General features: G+C 51.0%; 1 protein-coding gene across 2 annotated transcripts in view; it reads right to left on the bottom strand.

Annotated features, from left to right (window-relative positions):
• PSD2 (pleckstrin and Sec7 domain containing 2) overlaps positions 1–26,938 on the bottom strand; it is a 67,287-nt gene that overhangs the window by 7,162 nt on the left and 33,187 nt on the right. Inside the window, exons 6-12 of one of the 2 annotated variants that reach the window (XM_017825677.1) lie at positions 23,099–23,179; positions 22,476–22,588; positions 20,534–20,592; positions 12,967–13,056; positions 11,990–12,033; positions 8,211–8,401; positions 7,022–7,092 (exon numbers count right to left, since the gene is read on the bottom strand). In XM_017825677.1, coding sequence (XP_017681166.1) covers positions 7,022–7,092; positions 8,211–8,401; positions 11,990–12,033; positions 12,967–13,056; positions 20,534–20,592; positions 22,476–22,588; positions 23,099–23,179 — 649 coding nt within the window. Of the gene's footprint in view, positions 1–7,021; positions 7,093–8,210; positions 8,402–11,989; positions 12,034–12,966; positions 13,058–20,531; positions 20,593–22,475; positions 22,589–23,098; positions 23,180–26,938 lie in introns of both variants that reach the window. The other variant, XM_017825676.1, reaches the window with a different exon arrangement.

Below are 26,938 nucleotides of genomic sequence, written 5' to 3'. Positions count from 1 at the left end.
GCTCTATAATTTCCTTTTCTTGACTGCCCTTGGTTGTCAGCACCAGGGCAGCTCTGCCTGGTGGTGGTGGTCTATCTGTCCCAGCCCTTCCTCACCTTTCAAGCCAGACCTCGGTTTGTTCTGCAGATTTGCAAAAAGATGGTTTTTTTCCTGTGTCCTGGTGATACAAATCCAGCTGTTCAGGAAGAGCCATACTGCAGGCTCCTGGATGGTAACTCTGATTAGTGAGGCTGTTCTCTGGTGTAGGGTCAGAAAGGTCTCCCCTTTGTTGCTCTCCAGAGCACCAGCACTCCCCAGCCCATGGATGTGGTTTACTGATGGGAAATAAGCTACTGAAGCTCCTTTTTTGAAGCAGTCACCCCATCCAGGAGAGTGGTTGCCACACTGTGTTCGTCATCATTTGAAACTTGGCATTGTGCAAAAAAAATGCCAAAAGACCAACCAGAAATGTCAGGCAGGGACTCCTGGGATTGGTGAACTCCAAAGAATAGCTCTGGTTTTCCAGCAGAGGAAGGCTGGGTGCTGCAGGCACCCTGTGTTTGGGTGGGCCTTCAGCTGGGCAGTGTAGATGACCTTTCCAGGGTAGGGATTTCAGCAGCCATAGGAATGGGCTATTAGCCTTGCAGCAAAGAAAAACAAATGCTTTGCCTTGTGAGGACCTAATGTGTTACCCCACTTTCTTGAGGAAGACATTGCTGCTTGGGCCTCCTATATTGTAGAGATCCCTCAATTCAGGGTGTTTTTCCAAGGCTGAAATTCTTTGGATCTGAAAAAATCTGACCGTGCTGATCCCTAATTTCAAGGTAAGCTTTCTGAAAATACAGCACAAATAACTCGGCTTAAAGACACATGACAAGAAGAACCTGCCACAGCTGCAAACTGCTCTGACTAAGGCAGATCCTCAGCTTGAATGGAATCATCAGGTATTGCCTCTATGGATCTCAGGCTCTCAAGCTTCAGTGTCTATGTAAGGAAAAGCCAAATCTTCTTTTTCTAATGCTGGGCCCAGTAAATCAGCGTGAGGTTGAACGAAGTGGGTTCTCTCCACCTTCTCCCTCCCTGTTTGCAGGAGTGCAAAGTGCTGGAGGTCACTGCATGGGCTGACTCTTCCAGGATGCTCATCCTAGTGCCCGTGGTCATGATGGTGTGGAGGGCTGATGATGCTGAGGGATGTCTGTGTGCTCTTAAACTGCTCCATCCACAGACATCCCCAAGGCTTGCCCGATGCCACACACGTCTGAAGCCACCACAGTGCCCAGCACTTACACCACAGGGTAACCTACTCCATGTAGCCTCTCCCTGGAGAATAATCCCATTGCCCTTTAACAAATCACATCAGCTCTGCTCCAAAATCTCCAGCAGCTTCTCTGCATTTTGCCTCACAGCCCTTCTGAGCTTTGACGTAAGTTTAAGTGTGTGCATAAACTGCTGCTGAGGAAGAGATGTGTCCAAAACCACAACATAACAGTGACACAGACACTTCCAGTGAAGTGATTCTGGTTTAACTCTCAAAGAAACTGATCTGTACTAAAACATAAGTGGTATCATACTTGGAGGAACTGATCTATACTAGAACATAAGTGATATCATATTTGGAGGAACTTCAGGCAGTGTTCTGTCCACTATATCGTATCACTAACCTGATTCCATGCTGTTATCCTGCCATACATTTCCTGGCAAAGAGGTTGATTTGGTATCAAGGGCCTCTAGAATTTTTGTCATATGTGTCTTGTACCATTCCCACGGGTACTTGCCAGTGGGAGATGGGCAAAGGAATGCTGTGCTACATCATTCCAGTTACCCTTAGCCCCCAGCCCTTGAATGGTGGCATGCCGATTTTTCCCTTGCTTCTCCAGGTGTAGGATAGTGGGGATCAGCACTTTCCAGGGTCTGTTTTGGGGATATCCTTTGCAGGAATTGACCCCCAGGTGTGGACACTTTGTTTCAGAATCCCTCTAAATTTCCTTTCAGCTCCTGATGCTGATGATGTAGCCAGATTCCCCATTCATGTGCCTTTCCTGCTGCCCTAAGGCTCTGCTCAAACACGCACGATCACCCCCTTGCCTGGGCTTAGCTTTGGCCATGGTGGTGCTCCTGGAGGCTTTGGGGCACTGTCCCCTGCTGCCCACCCCTGTGAGCAGGTGGTGGGAGATCCACCAGTAATCTCAAAGCTTGTTTGGTCAAGACAAGGGCCCCTACATCTTGTCCCTGTAGGGCACCTGGATGTGGTGAGAGAGCCCGGTGTATCCGCTGCCCTCTCCTCTGCCCTCAGAACCAGCCCTGGGCAGTGCTGGGAATATGGACATGGAGCGACAGAGATTCCTCATGGTCTGGCTTCTGAGTGGCTTTTCCTCTTTTTCCTTTTCTTCACCTCACATCTACCAGCCTAAACAAACCATTTAATAAGGAATACTAATCCTTGTGCACTTTCCAGTTTGACAAGGACTTGGCTCTCCAAGGAGCACGACCTTGGCAAGGGCCTGCCTGCAACAGCATCTGTGGCTCAGGGCTTTGCTGGGAACCCCTTTGTGGTTGGGGGCTGCAAGGGCAGAACCTGTGGGAAGACCTGCACCCTTTCCAGTACCCCTGTATAAAAGCAGCTCGTGCTTTACAGCTCTCCATCATTCTTCTCAATACCCCTCCATGTGTGGTGATTAAGGGTTATTATCCCCATTTCACAGAGGTGAAGTAAGTTGCCAAAGGCCATGGAGTGAGTCAGTGCCCAGAGCAGATTAGTGCACAGGAGAGGTGTGCCCTGCTCCCAAGCCTGCATTTCTTCCTCAAGACTGTTCTTCAGCCCTTTAGGGGATCAAGCAATTGCTCCAGCAGACTGTGCTCCAACATGCTGATCCAGCAATTAACACCAGCAAGTCAATGACATGTGACATCTCCTCACCAGCAGGTTCATGGCTGCTGCCTGAATTGTTTCTGTCAGACCCACTTCTACCTGTTCACCCACCCACCCTTTTGCCTGTTTTATGTTCACCTCTCTGTCTGGCTGTTCCTCCTTTTATCTACCTCCCCAGGCCCTCCTTCCCCCCTGCTTTCCTTCTATCTCTCACTCTTATTTATACTTAACTTGCTCCTCAAAACCAAATGGAGGAGAGTTTCCTATGAAACTTCTGGGAATTTACTATTAAAGCCCAGATCCCTGATTTGGTCTGAGCAAAAAAGTGGAACAGGCTGAACCTGTGCTCCGTGACATCAGGTGGGTCTGAAGGCAGGTGCTTTCTCCTCTATCTTCACATCAGAAAATCTTTTCCCAGTGATTTGTGCTCAAGCCAGGTTCTACCTTATGTTTATCTGCAGGCATCTTCTGCTGAGATCCTGGAGGCTGGAACACTGCTTCCTTCTGTATTGTGCAACTCCTTTGTTCTGCAAACCACCCCACAGGCAGGAAATGGCACCAGGACTCCACAGGGCAGGTGGATGTTTATCCACTCTCCTAGCTCTGGGAATGTTTGGAAATGATAGGGAAAACACTTTGTCTTCATGGTCTCATCCTTCTGTCTCTGCAAGCCTGGTAGACACAGTCTGTAGCCAAGCCCAGCCCAAGGAATCCCCTGAAGAGGACTATAACACTGTCTGGCAGCAGCTCACAACCAAGAAACCCCTCTTTGCCCAAATCCTTTGCCCAAACATTCCTTAGCTTTACTTTTGTTGTTGTTCCAAATGCAGCTTCCTTGGGGCACCCTTGGCAATTCTGGTCCCTCCTGCTAATTACACATCAGTCATGGCTGTTATTTATCAGACATTTTCATTACCTAAACAAATCTTGGCTGTTTTGCTTCTTCAGTCCTTGTCCATAAAGAAAGCCCTCAGTCTTAACCACTTGCTCCTGAAGGTCACTGAGATAAGAACAGTCTTCTAACTGCCATGTCAGTCTCATCCTTGCTCTCTTTTAAATCCTGAACACCTTAGACTAACATAATGAACTATATTAATGGGTGGATATTGCTGCAAGCCTTGAAACAGCAAAGAAACTCAAACCTCTCTGCCCCAGGAGCAGTGATGACACTCAGTGTCAGCCTCATGGCTCCTTCTGCCACTGTACAAGCATCAAGAAAATCTTCAGTAAACTGGATTTTGGTCCAGCATGGGAATAAAATTCCATTCTGAAAGTATATTTCATTCCCAGTCACATAATGACAGAATATGCTGGGAAGGGACACACAAGGATCATCAAGTCCAACTCCTGGCCCTGCACAGGACCATCCCAAAGATGGTACCTGAGAATATTGTCCAAACGCTCCTTGAGCTCTGTGAGCCTTGGTGCTGTGCCCACTGCCCTGGGGAGCCTGGTCAGTGCCCAACCACCCTCTGGGGGAAGAACCTTTTCCTGAGCTCCAACCTAAACCTCCCCTATCACAACTTCAGACTGTTCCCTCAAGTCCTGTCCCTGGTCACCACAAAGAAGAGATCAGTGCCTGCCCCTCTTCTTCCACTCAAGAGGAAATATTTACCCTCTCAAGTGACTCATGCCGAGAGAAGCCCTTGGTGAAAAATCCATTTGCATCCAAAAGCTTCCTGCAATCATTGAAATGTCTTTTTTTTTGTTTTCCATGGAAAAACTGTCATAAAATTAAATGTTGATGGTAGCTCTGTACAAGCCAAATCCTCAAGCATCACCTGTGGTCAGCACGAGGACTCTTTGGTGGACTCCATGTGGAGACTCATAACGAGACAAGGACTGAGATGTGAGAAGAGTGCTGCTGACTTGAGGGGCTGGATTAGAGCTGGGCTCTCCTTCAGCTGCAGGACAGAGTGGCAGGGCTGTGAAAACCCCACTGGGCTAAGAGCAACCCACACTGCAAGTTACCATGCGCTGCTGCCAGATTTCTGTTGGCTTTTTGACATCTGCCATAGGACCTGGCAAAACACGGGAATCATTGGGGTGTGCTGAGAGCTCTGAGTCATAATTCCGTGCTGCCCCGAGGACCTTTCTGCCTTTCTTATACAATCCACTGTTTGTTTACTCTCATTGCTGTGGAGATAATGCTGCAATTCGTAGGAGCATCTGCCCACGGGGAGTGCTGCTCCAGCAAGGTGAGTTCAATGGGTTACTGCTCGGCGTGTGCTGCTCAGGTAGTTCAGACCTAGTTCAGTGGGTTACGCTGTTGCATTATGAACAGACATTTGGCATCCTGGGCTGGCTTGGGATTCACATTCAAGTGAGCCCCTATCCAGTCTCCTCGGATTTTCCCATGGAAAACTTTCCAGCAAATCCTCCTAGCATCCAAGTGTCATCCTACAGCGTGCAGGGAAGATATTCCATGGTGACTCTGATTTCCAAGAGGGCCTGGGATTTGTGCTTGTGTTGACTAGAGGTGGCTACACAACGAGCAGAGGTGAAGAGAGGCAGAAAGTGTCACTTGGCAGCCCATGGAAAGACCCAGATCAGGAAGGCATGAAGAAGAATATAAACTTTAAACATAAAATCATGGAATCACAGTATATCCTGAGTTGGAAGGGACCCACGAAGATTATCCAAGTCCAGCTCTTGGTCCTGCATAGACCAGTCCCAACAATCCCACCATGTGCCTCAGAGTGTCATCCAAACACTCCCTGAGCTCTGGTAGCCTTGGGGCCATGACCAGGGCCCTGGGGAGCCTGTTCAGTGCTCAACTACCCTCTGGGGGAAGAAACTTTTCCCAAGATTCAACCTAAACCTGCCCTGACACAGCTCCGGCTGTTCCCTTGGATCCTGTCACTCATCACAGAGAGATCAGAGCTGCCCCTCTGCTGCCCCTTGTGAGGAAGCTACAGACCCCAGTGAGGTCTGACCTCAGTATCCTCCAGATGAACAAGCCAAGTGACCTCAGCTGCTCCCTCCAGACCCTTCCCCATCCTCATGTCCATCCTTTGGATGCTCTCTAACAGCTTCAGATCTTTTTGATGTTATGCTGCCCAAAACTGCCCCCAGAACCTGAGGTGAGGCCACAGAGAGCAGAGCAGGACAATCCCCTCCCTGGCCTGGCTGACAATGCTGGGCCTGATGCCCCCAGGACAGGGTTGGCCCTCCTGGCTGCCAGGGCACTGCTGATTCATGTCCAACTGGCCATTGACCAGGATCCCCAGGGCCCTTTCCCAGCACTGCTTTCCAGCCTCTCATTCCCAGTCTGTCCATACATCCGGAGTTGTCCCATCCCAGGGGCATAATCCAGCACTTCCCCTTGTTGAACTTCACATGGTTGGTGATTGCCCATCTCTCTAATTTATCAAGGTCTCTCTGCAGGGCCTCTCTGCCCTTGAGGGAGTCGGCAGCTCCTCCCAGTTTAGTGTGGGCAAACTTACTCAGTATCCCCTCCAGTCCCACCTCCAAGTCATTTATGAAGACGTTGAAGAGCACGAGGCCTACGATGGAGCCCTGTGGAACCCCACCAGTGACAGGTCACCAGCCTGATGTCACTGTCACCCTTCGTGCCCAACCCATGAGCCAGTTGCTCACCCACCACATGATGTGTTTATCCAGCTGTGGGCTGGACAGTTTGTCCAGAAAGATCCTGTGAGAGCCAGTATCCAAAGCTTTGCTGAAGTCCGAAAAGATCACAACTGGCTTCCTATATCAGACACAATAAAGCTGTGCATAATCAGATCTCTGCCTGCAAATAAAACAACAGGCAGGATAAGACTGGTCAGATGATCCACCTCTTCAGTTTCCTATTGCATTTCTCACCCTTATCCTATTTCATCTATTCCATATCATCTCTTCATTCATCCTCTCCAACAGCTCCTACTTGCTGGGATTCTTCTGCAGAAATCTTGCCTCAGTGTTTCCTCTTTCATATTTCTTCCTTCAGGGTCCTCTTTTGAGGCTGTGAATAGTCTCCTTAGCATGAACACCACTACAAAAGATGAGAGCGTCCTCCAGCTATAGTCTCTGGAGGATGCCTGTTGATGTCCATGTATGTGTTAGGACATGGATTTACCTCTGCTTGCACCTATGAGTCTCCTGCTTAGGACAGCAGGACTGCTTTGGAGACAGCATGAGACAGCAAAGGGGGTAATCCCCCATGGTTACCTTTTGTAAATAAAGGACGGTCCCTTTAAGCACAGCATAAAATTTCTTCCAACCTCTTCTTCCTCTGGGAGCTAAAAAAAGGAAGAATATTTAATTGTACATGTCTGCTCCTGCTGGTGCTGCTTGACCTTCCTGGCAAACCCAACCCTTCTCCCAACCCACCACAGGCACACAGTGGTGCCCAGACCTCATACACCTCCAAGTTTTCGCTCATGAGTGGCTTGTCTGCAGGGACATGTGTCTGAGAGACAGTAGGTGGGCTCTGAAGCCTTCCAGTGGAGGTCTACACCACAGATGGGCTGGTCCAGGGGCACCACTGGACACCTGCAGGAAGTCTCTGCTCCTCTAAGCCCAGGTTCATGCTCCTTGGACTAAATGCTCGTGGAGCAGAGACATTCCCTGAGACTCCCCTGCTTCTGGTGAGTTGGGCAGCTGTGCCCTGGGTAAGGAGCTTCTCTTTGAGGAGGGAGCACTGCCACCAGCCAGCTTGATGGACTTGGGGACAGAGAGCTTTCTGGAAGCTGGAGAGGGATGGAAGGTGTGGAGAGCCATCCACATCACCACAAGACAGTTGATCCTCCAAGTACAGGATATTAAGAAAGTGCTGGAAGCAAGGGAGGCCTTTGGTGGTAATCTCTTCTAAAGACTTTAAATTGGCTGCAGTGACTGGGCCAATCATGTCAATTAGCAAAAGGGATTATCCAAGGTTTAATTAATCTCTGCTCATTAACAGTTCCCAAATATCTTTTCCTTTACCTTTCCTATAATCCCACATGCTGATAGCAGAGCTGTGGGGTGTTCTGTCCCCCAGCCAGCACATGGCAGGATATGGACAGGAGCAAAGCCTGGCAGACCAGACTGTCCCCAAGGCCAGGGCTGGGGAGGACATCCTGCCCCCATTGCTCAGACAGTGGGATTGGGAATGGGTCCATGAACAGGATGGAAGCCCAGGTCTGTCTGTGTGGGGCAGGCACTGTTAGGTTCCTTGGCAGTGAGAAAGGAAGATTGAGGCCTCCTGAAAACATTAATGTCTACAAATGCCTCAAAACACCCTCCTTTCCCTGCATCCTGGCACTTCAGGGGATGTCTCTTGTGTTCCCTGGGATGCAGTGAGGACATGCCAGGGAGAAGGGTAGGGAAAAGCTCTGGGACTGCCTGGGGCACCTCTCCCTGTCCCGTTAACACATACTTCTCTTCCCATCCATGTCTGCGTGGGTTTTGCGGGTGAGGACCCCGTGCTTGTAGGTGACGGCGTTCAGTGCCTGGGGGATGTCCAGGAAGGGGTTGCTGCTGTCAACAATCCTCGTCACTTTTTTCGCACTGGCTCCAAATTTGTCATCTACCAGCTCCGAGAGGGATTTCCTCAACTCATCCTCATCGCTTGGAAACAAAATCAGAGAAGAGACTGAGCGGAGAACACGTGGGGTGGGTCACAGAGTGCCCTGTCTGCCTTGGGTTTAGGGTTTATATTACAGGTCAGGGAAAGAAAAAGAAAGGAGATACAGGGACAATGCACACACAGAGTGCCAGTGGTGGTGGTCTGAGCTGGGTGGCAGGTAACTGTCCCAGAGGTCCCACTGTGAGGTTACTCAACATGGGTGAGAGGATGGGGGCTTGTCTGAACACCAGGAAACTGCAGACACCCCATGCTGAGGACTACAGGCATTTCACAGGGAGATCCTCTGATTCTGTGCCCTAAAACCAGAGCTTAAGGAGAGCTTTTGCTGAAATCCAGGTGTTACCATCATTTCTCAACTGCTGAGAGGCAGCGCCTGCAGCCTCCTAAATACTGAAGGACCTTTAGGAATGTCCTCTGCATCTCTGAGGAACAAAAGCTCTGCAGACATTAGGGAGATGGGCCACTTGACCAAAAAAAAGACAAACCCTGGAACAGGTTATACATCAGCTCCCCACTTGTGTCCTCAGGGTGAGCTGGCAAAGAGCAAGGAATGCTGGTCATTTCCATAAAAACTGCCTCTCCTCACAGATCTCCTGGTCCTGGACCTTGAACAGCAAGAGCTGAGCATCTTAGCAAAGTGTTACTGACTCCACCAAGCCTGTCTCTTCCTGTCTGGAGTAAAACCTACTCTGGCACATAGAAACTAGAACTTGTATGGGAAGTGATAGTTCCCAGTGTCCCTGGGACATGAAGGAGGAAGAGCAAACAGGGAGTTTCTGCCCTGTGTGATAAATGTCAATGTCTAAATGCCTTGAGTGGTCACATTAGGTTGCAGATCAGACTGGGACCAAACCTCAGCTGAGGAGTGACCCAGAGGTGAATCCACTGGCTGGGATGTGAGCAGTAAAACACCACACTGCCCCCCTGCACAAGCAGATGGCAAAAGCATCAGAGACTTCGTGGAAGAGGAGGATGATTTCTCAGCCCTCAGCACCCACAGGAGTCCTGGGGCTTAGGCAGAGCCCAGACCCTACAGCTGGATGGGGGGTTAGTGGGACTCAGTTCTTTGGGCTGCACCAGAGGGACCCCTCAGAGTCCTCCGTGCTGCTGGGCTGATGGTCACACACCTGCCTGTCTGCTGGGATTTGTGGTCAAGGTCATTTCCTTCCTGGGATGGACAAGGACAGAAGGCAGAGGGAAGCAGGGAGGAGAGAGTCCTGCCTGTGCAAGGCTGTGCCTCAGTGCCGGGTGTCTGAGAGAACTCCCGTGCCAGGGACTCTCTGACCCAGGCACCTCATGCCAGGGAGTTTCTGCCCCAGGTATCCCATATTGGGGAGCATCTCTCAGCACTTGAGGAGCTGAGGGGGGCTCTTGATCTCAGGCCAGTGTGGGGTGAGTGAGGGGCTGCAGGGATACCATGGAGTGGGCAGAGGAGGGAAGGAGGGGGCTGGATGCTGCAGAGGGACCCGGGCGGGGGGTGACATCCCTGGGATGTGCCCGAGCAGGGAGCTGTGCTGGAGGGCGTTGTGTAACCAGAGCCCTCATCCAGCGGCAGATGGATGCACTCCTGCTGAACTCCCCTTACATAAACCATCCCGCCGGCTGCGGCTGCGGAGCTCGGAGCTCCCTCTCGCGACAGAGCCCACGCAGGTGACGGGAAGGATGGGCTTTAAAGGGAAATCGATGGTACCTGACCGCTAAGAAGCTCCTGCCTTCCCAGGGCTGGCTGTGGAAGGAGGCACCAGCCGCTGCCATCGGGCACGGCAGGCGATGGGGGCTCCTGCTCTGCAAAACTTGACCCAGGTAGGTGGGGAGGGAGGGAGGATCAAACCAGCTCCAGATGCTTTTCTGCTGAGGATAATATGAGGAAGAGAGCAGGTGATGGGGCTAAAGGCCCAGAAGGTCCTGTTCAGTCCCGTGACAAGAGAGGTCTGAGATTAATGAGGACAGGAAAAGAAAGGAGAGGAAAAGAAAGGGAGATGGAGGGGATGGGAGGAAAGGGAAAGGGAAAGGGAAAGGGAAAGGGAAAGAGGGAGGGAAAGGGAAAGAGGGAGAGAAAGGGAAAGGGAAAGAGGGAAAGGGAAAGAGGGAAAGAGGGAAAGGGAAAGGGAAAGAGGGAAAGGGAAAGGGAAAGAGGGAGAGGGAAAGGGAAAGGGAAAGAGGGAGAGGGAGAGGGAAAGGGAAAGGGAAAGAGGGAGAGGGAGAGGGAAAGGGAAAGGGAAAGAAGGAGAGGGAAAGGGAAAGGGAGAGGGAGAGGGAAAGAGAAAAAGTGAAAGAGAAAAAGGGAAAGGGAATGTCCACAGTGTTAGCTTAGGATCCCAGGTCTGTTAAGGGCTTCCCATCAGCAGCAATGAGGAGACACTGGGGCTGGGGGGCCTCACTGAGGGTCCTGACTTGTGCTCTGGGCAGGAGTGGGTGGCAGAGCAGGGGAACAAGGGCTGAGGAAGGTGCTGTGTGAACCTGTGATGGGGGGCACCATGCCAGCTGTTTCCAGGCTTGTTTGATCTGGAGGAGAAGACAAAGTGCATCTTATTGAGCTTGTGGATGACATAAACAAGAGAGGTACAGGGCCACTGCTGAGAGGGCCAGGAGCACCCCAGGGCTTCACTGGGGCTCCAGGTGAACAGCAGGGTGAGCAGGAGGCAGCCGGTGTGTCCTGGCAGAAACAGAGGCCAAGAGCACCCTGGGCTGTGTAACAGCGGCACAGTGAGGAGGCGAAGAGAAGTGATCCCCTGCTCTGCACTCATTGCATCATATCGTGATACAGCAAACAGTGCTGGGCCCCCAGCACAGCAAAGAGCATCAACGGGGTGGAGAGAGTCCAGCTGAGGCCACCAAGGAACCCGAGGGCTGTGTAAGAGGTGACTGAGAGAACTGGTCTTGCTCAGCCTGGAGAAGAGGTGGATTTGGGGGACCTCCAGGCAGCCTTCCCTGGGTGAGGGAAAAGGCCACCGTGGTGCATGGCAGAAGGACAAGAGTCAGTGGGCATAAGGCAAAACAAAAGAGACAAGAAAACAGTGCCTCTCTCAGAATAATTAAGTATTGGTTTGTTGATCCAGAGGGGTCGTGGGTTCTCTGTCCTTGGAGGTTTTCAGGATCAAACGGAACAAAGCCCTGAGTGTCCTGGTCTGAATTCAATGCTGACCATACTTTGAGGAGGGAACTGGAGATATCACAAGGTCCCTTCCCTCCTGACTGATTCTCTGATTCTATTTCCAGAAAAAAACCCAAACCTATGTGGAAGAGGTGGAAAGTCTCAGTGACTAAAGTAACCACGGATCTTTTCTTGTGCAGAGACTCCTGAAGCACCTGGAGAGGGACCAGCATTTTACACGTGTAACAGTAAACAAAGAGGGCATTCCCTTCCTTTAGATCATGGATCCACAGACTGTCACCAACATCCCCAACTTCTTTTGTGTCCAAGCCATAAATAAACTCCACTTGCCTACAGAGGGCACTTCAGTGCTTAAGGGCTTGGCAGGAAATATTCTGGGACTGAAAACATGGCTTAAGACCTGCCAGACACTTGGAAGGACACACTAGCTCTCAAATGCTTAGCATATACTTACATGGCCCACTCCAGCTTCTCATTCTTGATGGAGTTATACAGTGTCTGAAACAAGAACATGGAATTAGCTGTGTCTCTCATGGAAGTCATGTCTGGCTGTGAGATCATCTCCTCCTCCACATTCTGCCTGTGTTCCTGGAGAGATCCCTTCCCTGCTGAACTGTCCTGGAGAGGCATTCACCAATGACCAGGACAACTGCTGTCCTGCCAGAGCCCTTTTTATCTGTGTGCCACGCTGGGTATTGGACTGGGCACGTCAGCAGCAGGGGGGTCTGGCAGCCAACCTTGCTCAGGAGCTTGTATATGACATATTTTAATCATTCTGGCTGTTGCACCTAGTCCTGAATGAATCCTGGCCTACACAAGATGCTAGAAGACTCAGGGATGTGCCACGACACCTTTGATGTCTTCACTAGGGGAAAGGAAAGGGGAGGCTTGAACTGAGTAGCAGGGGAGATATGAGTGACCTTGGGATCAGCTTTTCCAGTTCCTCCTGTGCAGAATTCCAGTGGCTTCCCTGGGGCACTGGAAAAGAAGCAGGAATAGGCTAGGAAAGCAGAATGTGGAGGTGGCCCTGACCACATGGAGGGGTGGGACAGGGTGAAAATACTCACTTTGGGGTGTTTAACCAATATCCCATGGTACTGCACTAGCTGTGTTGGAACACTGCATCTAATTACATGGAAGTGAAGTATGGTCATATTTGGGGGTGGGGGGTACCTTGTTCTATGTGCATCACAGAGCTGCTGGGGGGAAAAGGGCCCCTGGTATGCTCTGAGGGCAGATATGCCCCAAATCTGAACAAAACACCACCAGGGAACAGACCTCTTAGCAGAGACATCCATGGGGGTTATAATTCTTCTCTGAAACAACTGCACACTGAAAAATGCTGATTGAAGGGCTCAGGGTGCCCCAGCAGGACTAGGTGGCACTGCAAGAATAATGACAGTATCCCACTGTCTATTTATATCACGTTACCTTCAGCAAATCCTTCGCGAAGTCCTTCCCATCGTTCAGCCCGTCCAGGTTCGCGATGAACTGCTGGCACGACATCTTTTTGCCAATGTTCTGTAAGGCAAAGAAGCAGCTCATTAATCTTGTGGAGAGTTTTGACTTTAATCAGTGCCTCTCAAAGAACAATTTTACATGTGGTGCTGAAAGCCTGGGTTTGTCCCAAGAGCTCGAAGCTGAAAGGGCTTCTGATCTGATTTGCTATTGGGGCTCTTTGCTTTATTTGCTCATGCCAGCAGCCAAATGTTTCAAATGACCTCTTTTTTAATGGTGGGGATAAGACACCTGAAAATAGCCTCTCCAGCTCTTGATCCAAGCTTCCTAAGTGATCCAGGTTGGTCCTGGCACAAGGGCTGTGTCTCAAAACTCAAAGCAAGCACTCTGTTGAAATGGCAACGCTTGGATGGGGCTCCAAGGCTGCTGTGTGTGAAATTGTGTGAGCATGCAGTGCCAGCACCTGAGACAGCCAGCACTGGGCAAGGGAAGGCTGGTCCTTCATGGAAAATGTTATTTTCAATTGCTGTTACAAAAAGAGATGGGCCAGATGGTACTGCACGAGCTTGAGTGCAGTGGTGTGAGAGGGCAACGCACATACACTGGGAGAATCTCACAACCTGGAACACACTCACCACCAGCTAATGCCAAGGATATTTGGTGTTGAAGCTTCCAGGCCATCTGGCATCCCTGATATCATGGCTTCATCACCTGTGGCATCTGCCTTCCCAAAAACCCTTTACCCTTCACCATAGCCAGGTGAGCCCCTTCCTCAGCCTGCTGGGGCTGAGGCAGGCAGCCCTTTTCCCAAGCCTCCCTCTGCAACCCCACCTCTCAAAGGGCTGAGGTGTGGAGGAGTCAGTGGGAATTGCAGGCTTTGGAAACAGGAGTCTGATGACACAAAGGAAAGGTGGGTGTCTGCAGTGCCATGTCATGTCACAGCCTGCAGTGTGTGAAGGACAGACCCGGGGTGACACTGCCTGGAGTCGACAACGGAGTCAGTGAGGAGAGCGTGAGTTCACACCAGTGGTCCTAAGGATCCCAACAGCATCCTGGCACTGGGTGTGCTTCACATCCAGGTATGGACAGCGTGGCCATCCAGGAGGACCTGGGAAGATGGCCAAGAACAGCAATCAGAGTCCTGCTTAGGGGCTTAGCGAGGGAGAGGAAGGACCTCACTGCGTCACTGGCAGGGGATGAAGCTGCAGCAGATGATACAGGGCAAGATGTGTCCTCTGTGGGGTGTCTTCTTACACAGCAGGTCACCTGCTGGATGCAGCAAGGTCATCACATAGGGACATAATGCTCAGGGGAATGTGTCTGCACACATCAAAACTCAGGGCTCAGATGTTCTACATCTCTTGCTGAATTGGGACCTTTGGGTAGGAAGAGCTCCATTCCTGTCCAGCTGCACTGGTAGGGGCATTTTGCTTTTCTCTGTTTGTCTTGAAAGAGACTGACACCAGAAACCTGCCCACAAACGTGCACTGCAGATGACCTGGAGGCTTCTCCCCAAATGAAAACATCGGGAAAGAGTGAGGCCTTGGGATTAGCTCCCCATGGCCCCCCTCCACCTGTCATCTGTGTGTGCAAACACTCTTGGGCTACACGGGGAGCCAAGTGCTGCCTTTGAGCAGCTCTGTCTGATTCTCTTAATTATGCCTCCTGCTGGTGCCAGCTCCAGATGAGCTGGCACCCTTGAGAGATCAAGAAAAAGAAGAATAAAGCACTGTTACAAATCTGCAGTGCCTGGGGACGTGGTTGGCACAACACAGCTCAGCCATCGCAGGGAGCCCCATGGCCCCCATCAGCCAGAGGCTGCTGCCAGCCAGGGCTCAGAGGGCACATGGGCTGCAGGAGAGCTCAGGAAACCTTGCAGACATGCTGGGATTTCAGCAGAGGGAAGAAAGATTTGTGTGCTCATTGGCCAGTGAATCTCAGACACAAAAAAGAAAGGAGAAATCCAGTGTTGTGGGTGGAGAGAGGAAGGAGAGTGAAAGAGAACATTAAAAAGCACAGTGAGGAACCTCCATGAGGAGGGAAGTTTGGGGGTGAGGCAGGAGCGTTGTCTGAGACCTTGAGGCACCAAATTTACACAGAGAGAAGGTGACTACTCCCACCCCTGCCCTGAGGCAGGGAAGCAGAGTGCACAGCACTGGTCTTTCTGCCCAAAGAGATCTTGCTGTAGTGATACAGCACTGAATGCAGAGGCCAACACATTTTTGGAAATGAGTGGATACAGTGAGATAACACAAGTTACCAGCCTCACAGGCCCTTTTTTGGGTTTCTCATGTACGTGTCTGGGACATACTTTCATCCCAAGGGACGGCTTCCTTTTTATTCTGTGATTTGTCTCTTTCTGTGGTGCAAGACCATCTCTGAGCTCACCTGAGACAGCAGCCACACTGTGGAAATGCAGCTAATTGAAAATATGCCCTTTCCCTGACAACCAGAACAGGTGATGAGAAAGGTCCATCAAGGATGGGAATACTGGGAATCACCTTGTTGGGCAAGGTGGCTGAAGCACTGCAGGGTCAGGGGCAGGACTGAGGCTGGCTGTCAGCACGGGATGCTGGGGTGGCCCTGATGCAACAAAACCTCATGTCAGCAATATTTAAATGGTTCTCAACACTTGCTGCTTTGGGAAGTGGGCTGGAGCCAGCCACTCAAACACAAAGCCCTGCAAGTGCCTCACCAGCTGAGCAGAGAGAACAAAAAAAAATCACCCCAGGACAAAGACTTTGCAGCTTCTGTTGAACAACACTTGCAAAGAAACGATTCTGTGATCACAAGTGCCTCATTATCAACAGCGTCAGCACCGGGGACTGCCTGAGCTTTCAAACACTGCAACAGTATTTAGCAAGTATGGGGGATCCCAGGAAAACCCCGGAAAGGGCCACTCCCAGGGTGCAGTGGGGTGAGTTCTTACACAGCACCTTCAGACTCACAAGGTCATCACAAGGGGACATAATCCTCAGGGGAATGTGTCTGCACACCTCAAAACTCAGGCCTCAGATGTTCTACATCTCTTGCTGAACTGGGACCTCTGAGTAAGCAGAGCTTCATTCCTGTCCAGCCTGACATAAATGGGGGCATTTTGCTTTTATTTAATGGTACATCAGTCACTTACCAGCAACAGAACAAGCCAGAGAGGCTGTTTCACAGCCACTACTATTCCTGATATGTCCCCCTGGCAGAAAAGAACTTTGTCCCACCTTTGCTTGCTCCAGGCCATGCAGCAAAGCATGAGAAACCAGTCAGAGTATGAGAGAGCACCATGGTGTGCTGCATGGGGAGCCAGTGAGCCAGCAGTGGATTAAGTAGTGGATTAAATAGCTGTGAAGAGCTGGACACTTAGATGAAGGGGTAGAGACAGTCTGGGAATGGAGGGGCAGAGGTGGATGGGTGCAGACACTGCATGGGAACACAGGGATGCAGAGACAAGGTGCATGACAGCCATAGAATATCCTGAGCTGGAAGGGACCCACGAGGATCATTGAATTCTGATCCCTGGCCCTGCATGGGACAGCCCCAAGGATGAGACTGATCTGGTGGTAGATAGACAGGGCTAATTCTGCCATCCCATCATTTCAGCCCAGTGTAACTCCCCTGTTTACACTTGGGTTCTTGCCTCCCCCTGGCCTCAGCCATCTGCTGCTGAGCTGCCTCACCCAAGATGATCACAGACCATCTCCTGAAGTGTCCAGGATGGTTCCATCCGCCTCCAGAAGACTCTGGCCTGTAGCCTGGCATTCCTTGGCTGTTGCCAAGTCCCAGCATCAGGAATCTGTGCAGGTGAGTATGGAGCTGGGTGCTCAGTGAGAAGAGCAGGTGCCATGTGAAAGCCCCAGGAAGAGAAGCACTTTTCCAGGACCTACAGGGTGTGAAGGGTGGCTGCTGGAGTGCTCTCCCAGCATTCCCTCTGTGAGGTGCTAAACCACTTGAGCTTCTGGGCTGGAGGCCCCGGGAATCAAACCTCTCAGCTCAAAGTGGTAACTGCAACACATCTCCAGAGCTCCCCAGCATGAACATCATGCCCTTAGCAGGTCCTGCTTCCACTCAGGCCCTTTGACCTCTCCCAAATACTCTTCTTCAAGGGAAGACACCCAGGCAGCTCCACTTCTGCTCCAGCATGAAGTGAGGGGTCACTGTTCTGACGGGACCAAGGTAGTGGAAGTGTTCCAGGCTGCAGGAGCAAAATCACCTCCCTGCAGGGAACCAACCCATACCAAGGAGCCCTGGGCCCCACAAAACTGCTGTGGGCAGACTGGGGGCACTCTGCAGGTGATGCCAGTGGCTGCTCCTGCCTCAGAGCTCTTCAGCTCTCCTAGTGCCACTGACACAGCAGTACTGCCAACACCAACCCGTGAGCTTGGCTTAAGGAGGAGATCACAGGGTTTGTAAGATTAATGATGGACATATGGAGTCAAGAGCTGCCCAGGATCCCATGTCAAGCTCTGTTTGGTGGCCATGAGAACTGCTGGTCTGCTTTTTGAACAAATCACAATATGACTCCAGAAGCTGGGCTTTGCTAAAGTACCAAAATGCCCCCACGAGTGCTGATGATGCTCAAGTGTTCGTTTGTCACTGTCCTTTTATGGCCAGGAAGGAAAACACTGACAGTGGAGAAGGAGACATCTCAAAGCTGTGCCTCCACGGGGCAGAGATGGGGCAGGGCAGTTCTTACTTTGCCATAAGATCTCCTGGAGCAAAAACACCACCAGCAGAGCAAGGCAGAGAGTTGCAGAGACGTGGCTTGTACTACAAGGCTTGGAATGTTTAGTGACTGCTGGCTTTTCACACCAACTCCCGGTGCTTCCATGAATGGGGAATGTCTCATTTTAAAGACAGTTTTCTGGGCAATCTGGAAACAGGGTCTGAGTGCACCTGTGGTAGAAAATCAACAGTACTAAGGGCAGGTGCAAATCTCCTGTTTTAAAGCCAGTGTTGCTACCTTCAGGCCTGGACTCAGTGTGTGTGTCATGGTCCCTGCTGGAATGCTGAACTAGACCATTCCAGGGGCACTGCTGTGGGGAACTGCCCCTTTACAGAGACACATCAACCCCCCTTTCCTCCCCAGAGGAACTTCCCACTCTGGCAATGCACAGTAAAACACTGCAACACACACACACAAGACTGAAAAAAGGAAATAAAATTAAAAGTGATATGGAATATCATGGCAGCGTCTTTAACGAGAAGGGCCGGCAGATCAAGTCACACATTCCCAGGTACACAGCAGTTTATGGAGGTTCCTTTACACCAGGAGCATTTCATGGGATGCATATCAGCTGCTAATGGCTTGCCAAGGGAAGAACATTGCACAATCACTTAGGAATCCACACAAACAAAAACCCTTACTGTTTTTAACACAGAAGAAAAAAAAAAAAAAACACAAGTCAAATGCCAGTGCTTCAAAGCAAAACACTAGAATGACTGCACTTACCACCTGGTAAAGGGTTAAAGAGCAGAAAGAGAAGTTCCAGGAGCAGAAGGAAATTTAAAAAAAAAAAAAAAAAAAAAGAGGAAAAGGAGAAGAAGAAATTAATGTTATACATGCAGAAAAATAAAGAGAAGATTTTTTCAAAGAAAAGCTCAGGCATTTCCACACCTGGTCAAAAGGAAGTTATTTTTATTTTGCCTAGGTATCACGAGAACATTTCTTCTTACCAGGCCTCTTAGCCAGCTTGTCAATGAAAAATAGAAATGGTAAGGTTTTGGAGGTTTAGGTAGGTTTTTTGGCCTTTTCAATAATGTTTGTCTTCCCAGAGGCATATCTTGGATCTGTTTTTTCCTTTAAAAAAAAACTAGACTAAATAAGATTATTTTGGACTGAAGTCACATAGTTTGCCTTCTGCCACAATGGAAATGCTTTGGTGGAAATATTTCCTTGGCTCCAACCGTTTTGGCTGAAGGATGAGTGCAGAGATGGGTTACTGGGAGCCATGTGGGTGGGAATGGACCCAGAGGCCAGAGTGACACTGGTCATAGCTCCCTGTTCCCAGAGGATGAGGCCATGGCAGCTGTAGGCAGCTTGGTGCAGGCCACGTCTGGAAAGGATGTCACAGTGCACATCTGGACAGGATCCCCCTAAAAACCCAGTCACTCCCTTCACTGGCTGCTGTGCTGACACTGTCACTGCCATGAGGGCAATATCTGTGTTGCAATTATGGGAAGGGTCTCCCAGGTGGGCCCTCAGGATGGCCCTGGTGAAGTTGGTGGCCTTTGCATCTTTACCCTCATTGGTGAAGAGCGCTCATGTAGTGCCCTCTTCCCAGCCCCACAGAAACAGGCTCCCCTCAAACGTGATTATAAACCAGCATGAAAAAAAGAGAGGTGAGTTATGGCCTTCTGTGCTCTCATTACAGGCTAATGAAGAGAAAATCAGGGCAAGCCTGTGCAGACGGACAGCAAAGGGTTACCAGCTGGAGGCAGAAGAGGAGCCTGATGATGACCTTGAAAATCCTGGGTCACGCTCAGGCTGCTGTAACAAACTCCAACCCTGTCCCCTTCCATTCCCCTCCACCTTCTGGGGGGTCTGCAGCTCCAGGTCTCAGCTCTCAGAGGGGCAATGAAAGAAGGTACCTAATCAGCCTGAGAGCTGAGGAGCCCCTCTACCCCTGGAAAGGGAGTACAGCCCTTTGAGCCTCACAGCTGCTCTGCACCTGCAATATGAAGCTGGAGAGCAGGGAGGGGATCTGGGTCAGCAATGCCTTCAACTTCAACACTGAGCAGGGCACAGGGTCCACTCCCAGAGGTGTGGCTGGGAAATGGGTCTCCAGAGGTGCACAATGTCCCAGTGCTGTCCCCTTGGACAGGTCTAATCTCCTTCCTGGAGTTATTTTTCCTCCCTCTCTCCTCTGCTCTACACATTCTGGTTGACCTTTTAAGAACAAATTCAACCTACTCCATCAGAAAGAACCTCTAGAAGGTGGTGAGAGATCTCACAGCTTCTGCTCTTCTCCAGCCACTCTTTTGGGCACTGAGCTCTGCTCACACTGCTCTTTGTCTCCAGAGGCCCCTCTGGTATGAAATTCTCCTGTTACATCTTGGGGAAAAGGAACAGCTGAGATTTATTTTGTGTTTTGGGAAGGAAATATGAAATCTAGACCTGTGTGAAACAACTGACCCCCTTGGAGCAGTTTCTGGGACAAGGGGAGCCTCAGGTGCCTGCAGCACAAGAAGTTGCAGCACAGCTGGTGCTGCTGTTCCCAGACCAACAGAGAATGGTGGGGAAGACCCCAGTGAGAGCTCCTGGGACAGGGCTGATGTGTGCAACAGGTCCTGGGGGGAAAGCTGCACTGCCTGTCCCTCTATAGGATAATTGCTGTCAGCAGGAGACGGGCCTTTGGCTTGAGTGTGGAGTGACATTTGTGTGTGAACCGTCCCCAGGTCCAGGTCTGGCACCCAAAATTCCCCCTGGAGCAGGTCAAGTACTCTCTGCCAACCTGTCTCAATTTTCCAGCAACACATTGAGCACGAGGGAAGAGACCTCTACACTGGGAAGGGATAAAGGATGGATACATCTCCACGGACTACTTACATGGCCATGCAGGTCTGTGTTTAGCAGCATCAGGGCACAGGTGAGGGTGTGAATCCCATCTGAAACACACAACAGTCACACAGCTATGGCTGATTACTCCCCATCCCAGGCAGTTTTGGTGTTTGCTGTCTTGGCAGCCCACCTATTGCAGAACCAAGGCCAGTTGCTATGGCTGGGGACCTTAAAGAATACCTGTTTCATTCAACTGTGTAAGACAGTTTAAAAAAATACAAAGTTCTCTCTTCTCCCTCAAACTCTACCTTTTCCTGAAACAATCACCAGGGAACTGTCTTTAAAGCAGTTTTGCCAATTGCTTTCTAAAGACCAGACTTTCTACTAAGTCTTACTCCATTTCCATGAACCAGATGATCTTTAAGGTCCCTTCACACCCTTTCTATGATTCCATGGTTTCCATTTTGTCCTGATGTCACTGCAGATGGGGCAGAGACCCCAGCAAACAGAGCTGGTTTGCCCCAGTTGATCATGGTGACCTCAGGGGTTTGTCCTGAGGTCTTTGACCATCAGTCCCTGCCAGTCTCTAGGCTCTTGGGGCTGTATGGAACTGTGACAAGTCCTGAGCACTCCATGCTCAAGGCCAAGCTCTTTTTAAGCACTTTTTAAGTCTCTGTGGGAGGTTCTGGACTGACATTAGGCTTTGCTATATAACTTTGGTCAGGTAAATCATGTCCCACATGGCCCCAAGGTGGAGCTGGTGTCCCAAAACCTGCCGTTCTCTCGCTGTTCCTCAGCTCTCACAGCTGAGAGTCAAAACACAACCATGTAGTTCTTCCAGTCTGGGCTTCATCAGTACAGGAAAGGAATAACAAGACACAACTCTCTGGGAGAAAAACCAGGCTCAGCCCCTTCTCCCAGGCAACGAGCCTCAAGACAAGAGGAAACAACCTCAAGCTGTGCCAGGAGAGGTCCAGGTTGGGCATCAGGAAGAATTTCTTCACTGAAAGGTTGGTAAAACATTGGAAGGGACTGCCCAGGGAAGTGGTGGAGTCCCCATCCCTGGAGGTGTTCAGGCAATGACTGGATGTGGCATTTAGGTCCCATGGCCCTGGTCTGTAGGATTGGGAGGTGGATGCAACAGAACCAGGGATCACTTCCAGAGGGAAGCATTGGAGAGGAGTCAGAACTTGGCATGTGGGATACTTCAGCTGGGGACTGCTGCTGGAAATTCAACCTGCAGTTTAATGTCTCCAGGTGCAGGACCCTTCCCAGGGAAGTTCATCTTTGGATCAGTGGGGGAGAACACACAAACACAGGGAAATGAAACATGGAGAGGGGGTGGAGGGGGAATAACTGGCAGCTGAGAGCAGGGCAGCAGCCTGATTCCACCCATGGGGGCATTTCCAGATGCCTGTTAGCAGGTGTGTAGAGGCGCTTATCTAAGTGCAAACATGGGCATGCTCGTGTCTGGGTGTGTGTCTGGGTGTGCACACGTGTACCAGGAATGACCTTTCCCACAGAATCATAGAATTAAAAGACCTCTAAGACCATCCAGTCCAACTGCTGACTCAGCACCACTGTGTTCATCACTGAACCTTATCTCCAAGTGCCACACCTTCTGAACACTTCCAGGGATGGTGACAGTGTAGAATTATTAAGGTTGGAAAAGACCTTTAAGGTCACCGAGTCCAACAGTTAACCTAAAAATGTCAGAAGAAACTGTATCTACTTAAAAAATAATGTGGAGAGGCTGAAAGTAGCTCTGAAAATCTGCAGCTACAGCGAGCCCAGAATTCTACCCAGCTGTGCTGTTTCGTGTTACAGCTGGAGACGTGGGGAACACAAATCCTGTGTGGGGCAGGCCAGCAGCTTTCCTTAATCCGCATGGAAAGGTCTCCTTGCACTCAATGTCTGCACCCAGCATCCCCAATCACTCCCAGGGCAGGGATAACAGTCAGGGCAGGATCCCAGGGACAGGGGTTTGTACCTTCAGACGTGCTCTCCTCTGGGTTGCACTGGCAGTACCGCCGGGAGAAATGGATCAGCACCCGCTCCCGCTCCTGCGTCTCTCCCATCAGCGGGAATGCCTTCAAGAACGTCCTGCAGGAACAAAGGGATACTTAGAGACCTCGTGGATCAGTCTGCTGGGCAGTGTCCACGCTAAGGAGTGAGATGGGAAAGGGTCCTTTATCCTCCCCCCAGCCTGTGCACCCCAGGCCCTGCAGGTGGGATGCGAGGGGGTCTCTGGAGCCAGTGCTGAGCTGTGCAGGGAAGCGCTGCCAGCTGAGCTCTGACCCACCCCTGGCTCCATGGCACCAGGATGGGTTGCCCATCCCAAGGGAAGAAGTCGCTCCCACTTGCCCTGATTTTGTACAGGACGAGATTCCTGGGAAAGCTGCTCTCCACCATGGGGGAGCAGGTTGGGGACCCTCCCCTTGAAGTGCACTTTTGGCGGCAGCACCTTGTGCCAAACGTGCCAAAACAAAGATTAAATGACAGCCTGGAGCTCCCCCCTGTCCCTGCTCCTATGACATGGGAGGCCCCCACGGTGCTGGGAAGCCTGGAGGAATCCCCACTGCCCTGCTCCATCCATCCCAGAGCCCAGCTCACCTGAGTGCTTTGTCAAGGGTCAGGCCAGTGAAGTCAAAGAAGCTGAGATACTCCTCTGCTACCAACTTGCTAAATTCATTGCTGTAATTAAAGAGGGAGTAGTCAGCCCTTTCATCAGGGAAGAAGACACTGTCCACAAGAGGAACAGCAGACTGCTGCCTCCTGGCCAGCCCAATCACAGCAAGACATTGCAGACGTGATTCCAGACCCAGGGGGACTTTCTCTGGGCTTAAAAAGGACAGTAACATTCCTGCAGGCAGCCCCGGACACCTGAGAATGAGAGACACCTCCCCTGCTGCACCCCTCTTGTGCTGCTGGCCAGGCAGAGCCTCCTCCCAAAGCATCTGTGAGGAGGAGGAGGCCATAGGGATGTCCTGTGCTCATCCAACACCTACTCCTCTCCCATTGCTGGATGTGTCTCCTCCTCCCACTGCAATATTCCTGCTCTCCACTCCACGTAGGCTCCCATCCCACCCTCTCACCACAGCACCTTGCTCCCATGGCAGATGGATGCTGCTGGAAACAGGAGCAGGAGGGCTCAGCCAAGCTTCTGGCCCTGCTCATCCCTGAATGCTTCTCCAGAAACCACTGCCCTGCCACGTTTTTGAAGGATGCTTGGAGATGTGTTGTCTTTAGAGCCAGAATGGGGCCTGTGGAGCTCCTCTATTTGCACAGCTCCATGGAAGTACAAGAGTAATCAATAAAAGTGGGCAAGAAATCAGACATTATCTCAATATGCTCAGCTTTTGCCATATACAATTCCTTTTCCTTCTCCCCATGAAATGAAAAGTGTTTTGCTAAGGATTCCACATCCAAATTCATGCCAAGATGTGTTAAAGCAGAATTCATTGCTTTTCCTACGGCATTATCTCATCTCTGCTGTGAGGTGGATGCTGCAAAGCCTCTGGCGTGGATGCACAACTCACAGCAGGGTCGGGCAGAGCAGCAGGACAGCTCCAGGGGAGAGTCCCAGGCTGAGTTTTGAGAGGCAGGAGACAAATATTGATGCTGGGGGTTGTGCAGGAGACTGTTTCAAAGCTGTATGAAGCCACAGGGCCTCACACTCATAAAACAATCCTATCATTTTGGGATCACTAGCTGTGGGAAAGACCCTCATGGACCCACGGCCAAAGCATTTGTCTGAAGCAGTGTCACAGTCCCTGGTGTGCAGATTCCTGCCAGCTTCCCAGGGGGACTTCTCCACTTGTCCTGGAACTTCACAGCAGAAGGTGACCATGTGTTTGTGAAAGGAGATGTCACCACACCTTCACCTCTGTGGCAAAGGATGAGCAGAACTGAGCAAGCCCCAGACCTCCCCTGGGATTCTCTCAGCTCTGAGCCTGCAGAAGACCTCAAGCATTGGCTGTGCCAGTGCTGGGAACCAGCCAGTGCTCTCCCTGCCCCCAGTCACCCCCTCACATGGACTGTTTTAGTCTCTCAGGAGTAAAGGACTTTCCCCTTCTACTCTGCCCTCGTGAGACCACAGCTGGAGTATTGTGTGCAGGTCTGGGGTCCTCAGCACAAGAAAGATGTGGATCTGCTGGAGCAAGTCCAGAGGAGACCACAAAGATGCTCTGAGGGCTGGAGCCCCTCTGCCACAGAGACAGGCTGGGAGAGCTGGGGTTGTTCAGTCTGGGGAAGAAAAGGCTCCAGGGAGATCTGAGAGCCCCTTCCAGTGTCTAGAGGGGCTCCAGGAGACCTGGAGAGGGACTTTGGACAAGGGATGGAGTGAGAGGACAAGAGGGAATGGCTTCCCACTGACAGAGGGTGGGTTTAGATTAGATATTGGGAAGAAATTCTTTCCTATGAGGGTGGTGAGGCCCTGGCACAGGTTGCTCAGAGAAGCTGTGGCTGCCCCATCCCTGGAAGTGTCCAAGGCTGGATGATGCTTGGAGCAACCTGGGCTGGTGGAAGGTGTCCCTGCCCATGGCAGGAGGCTGGAACTGGATGAGCTTTAAGGTTCCTTCTAACCCAAGCCTCTCTATGATTCTTCCCATGATTCTACGAGTCCTTCTGTTTGGACATCCATTTACCAGGTATCCTGGGAACCTGCTTGGGCACCCTGTGCCCTGGGCACAGACCAACAGCTGCCTTGTCCTGCAGCACTGCAGCCACCAGGGGAGAGCAGTGTCTGACTCCCACACTTACTCTCAAGCTGAGCTAGAAGGAATGGCCTTGCCCGAGGCTCCCTAAAGCAACAAGACTTGGCATGTCTATACCCAGCACAGATTTTGGGTGGGTTGAACTGCTTTTGAGATGTTTCCATGGCCTACACATGGAGCTACACCTTAATTTACATTTCTAACTAGACCAGGCAGGATGAAGGTGGGTGGGAGCTCCCCTTCCATCCCATCAAGGCAGCACAGGCTCAGCTCAGTCAGTGGGCCTTGCTGAAGGCCAGGAGTCTGTGGGGAATTTGTGAATCCCAGGACAAGTGGTCTGAGCCAGCTGCTGTGGTGCCAGCAGTCCCCATCACACCTTTCTGTGTGGCCCCCTTGGTCCCTCTCTGCCTGGAGAAGCTGCAGGCAGGGGCTGCTGGCTCTGCTGAGGGAACTGGACAGTATCACAGGTCACCTGAAGGCAGCCAGCCCCCAGGAAGCCACAAACTCCTGTGTCTAGCCAGGGGGTCGGTGACATTGTTGGGATTCTTCTCCCTGAGCTCCAGAGCCAGTTAACATGTCCCAGGCCAGGGGATGCCAACACTGGCCAGGGCAAGACCATGGCCCACACTAAGGTGGGCTCAGGTGTTTGCTCTGGCCTCCTCATTCAGGAATTGTCCTCCTCTCTCTCTGTGCCAGTCCCAGCCCTCCCTGCAGGAATGGGTGACACTTCCATCACGCAGCTCAGACACCACGGAGACATTCCCACAGGAAGGCATTTCCCATGGGGACATTCCTGCCATCCTTTGGATGGTGGCCTTTCAAGGCATTTCCCAGGCGGACATTCCTGCCATCCCCTGGCTGGTGGCCCTGCCACACAGACCTCCATCCAACTGAGGTGAAAGGTAAGAGGAGCTCTGTAGACCTTCATCAAGCCTTTTCTGCTTTGTTTAACAATGATGAATGGTTTTGGCTTTGGTTTATTTTACTTTTGGCATTTTGTTTTGTTGGTTTCTTTTTCGTTTTGTTTTGTTGTTTTTGAGAAAATTGCCAATGACCACAGAGTAAAAAAGGGCATAAAACAAGCTAAATAGCTTCAAAATGAGATTTCACTTTTTGCTCAGCCCTCCCACACCGAGCTGACCTCAAAGCATCACTTAAACTTACCCTGCTCCCACCACCACAGGTTTGTCTTACATTGTCTTAAGTGAGAAAGACCAACTTAACCCACACCTATCTTCATCCTTCTCCCTTTCCTGCTCCATAACAGGAGCCTGCAGCTCTGTTCAGGCCTTATGCCAGGAAATGGTTCAGATGTCAAAACCCAGCTGACCAAAACAAAACTTTTATTTCAAAAGCTGTGTGAATTCCCAAATGTGGGTCACCCAACATCCTCCCAAGGTGTGAGAGTTGCAGGGGTGCGTGAGGACTGCAGGAACTAGCAAAGGAATAGACTCAGAGAACCATTGCTTGGAACTTACTCCCCCTCAATGAGCTGTCATGGCAAATTTGAAAGAAAGGAGAAGGATGTCAGACCTGAGGCAGCAGCAGCCAGCAATGCACCTGCTACAAGAACCACAGCAAAAGAGAAGGATGGGGATGCTGCCAGGTGATACAAAGAGCTTTTCTGGGAAACCATTCCTGGGCTCTTTCTGTCCCAGGACTAAGCTGGGAGTCACAGACTATCCTTGCTACTGAAAGGTTGGGTATTCACTGAGGTACAAGGTGTGTTCTGCTGATC

The sequence above is a fragment of the Lepidothrix coronata genome, unplaced genomic scaffold, assembly GCF_001604755.1.
Source record: "Lepidothrix coronata isolate B3197 unplaced genomic scaffold, Lepidothrix_coronata-1.0 Scaffold121, whole genome shotgun sequence".
Classification (NCBI taxonomy): Eukaryota; Metazoa; Chordata; class Aves; order Passeriformes; family Pipridae; genus Lepidothrix; species Lepidothrix coronata.
The sequence above is the reverse complement of the archived record's forward strand: the minus strand, read 5'-3'. Positions and strand labels throughout refer to the sequence as shown.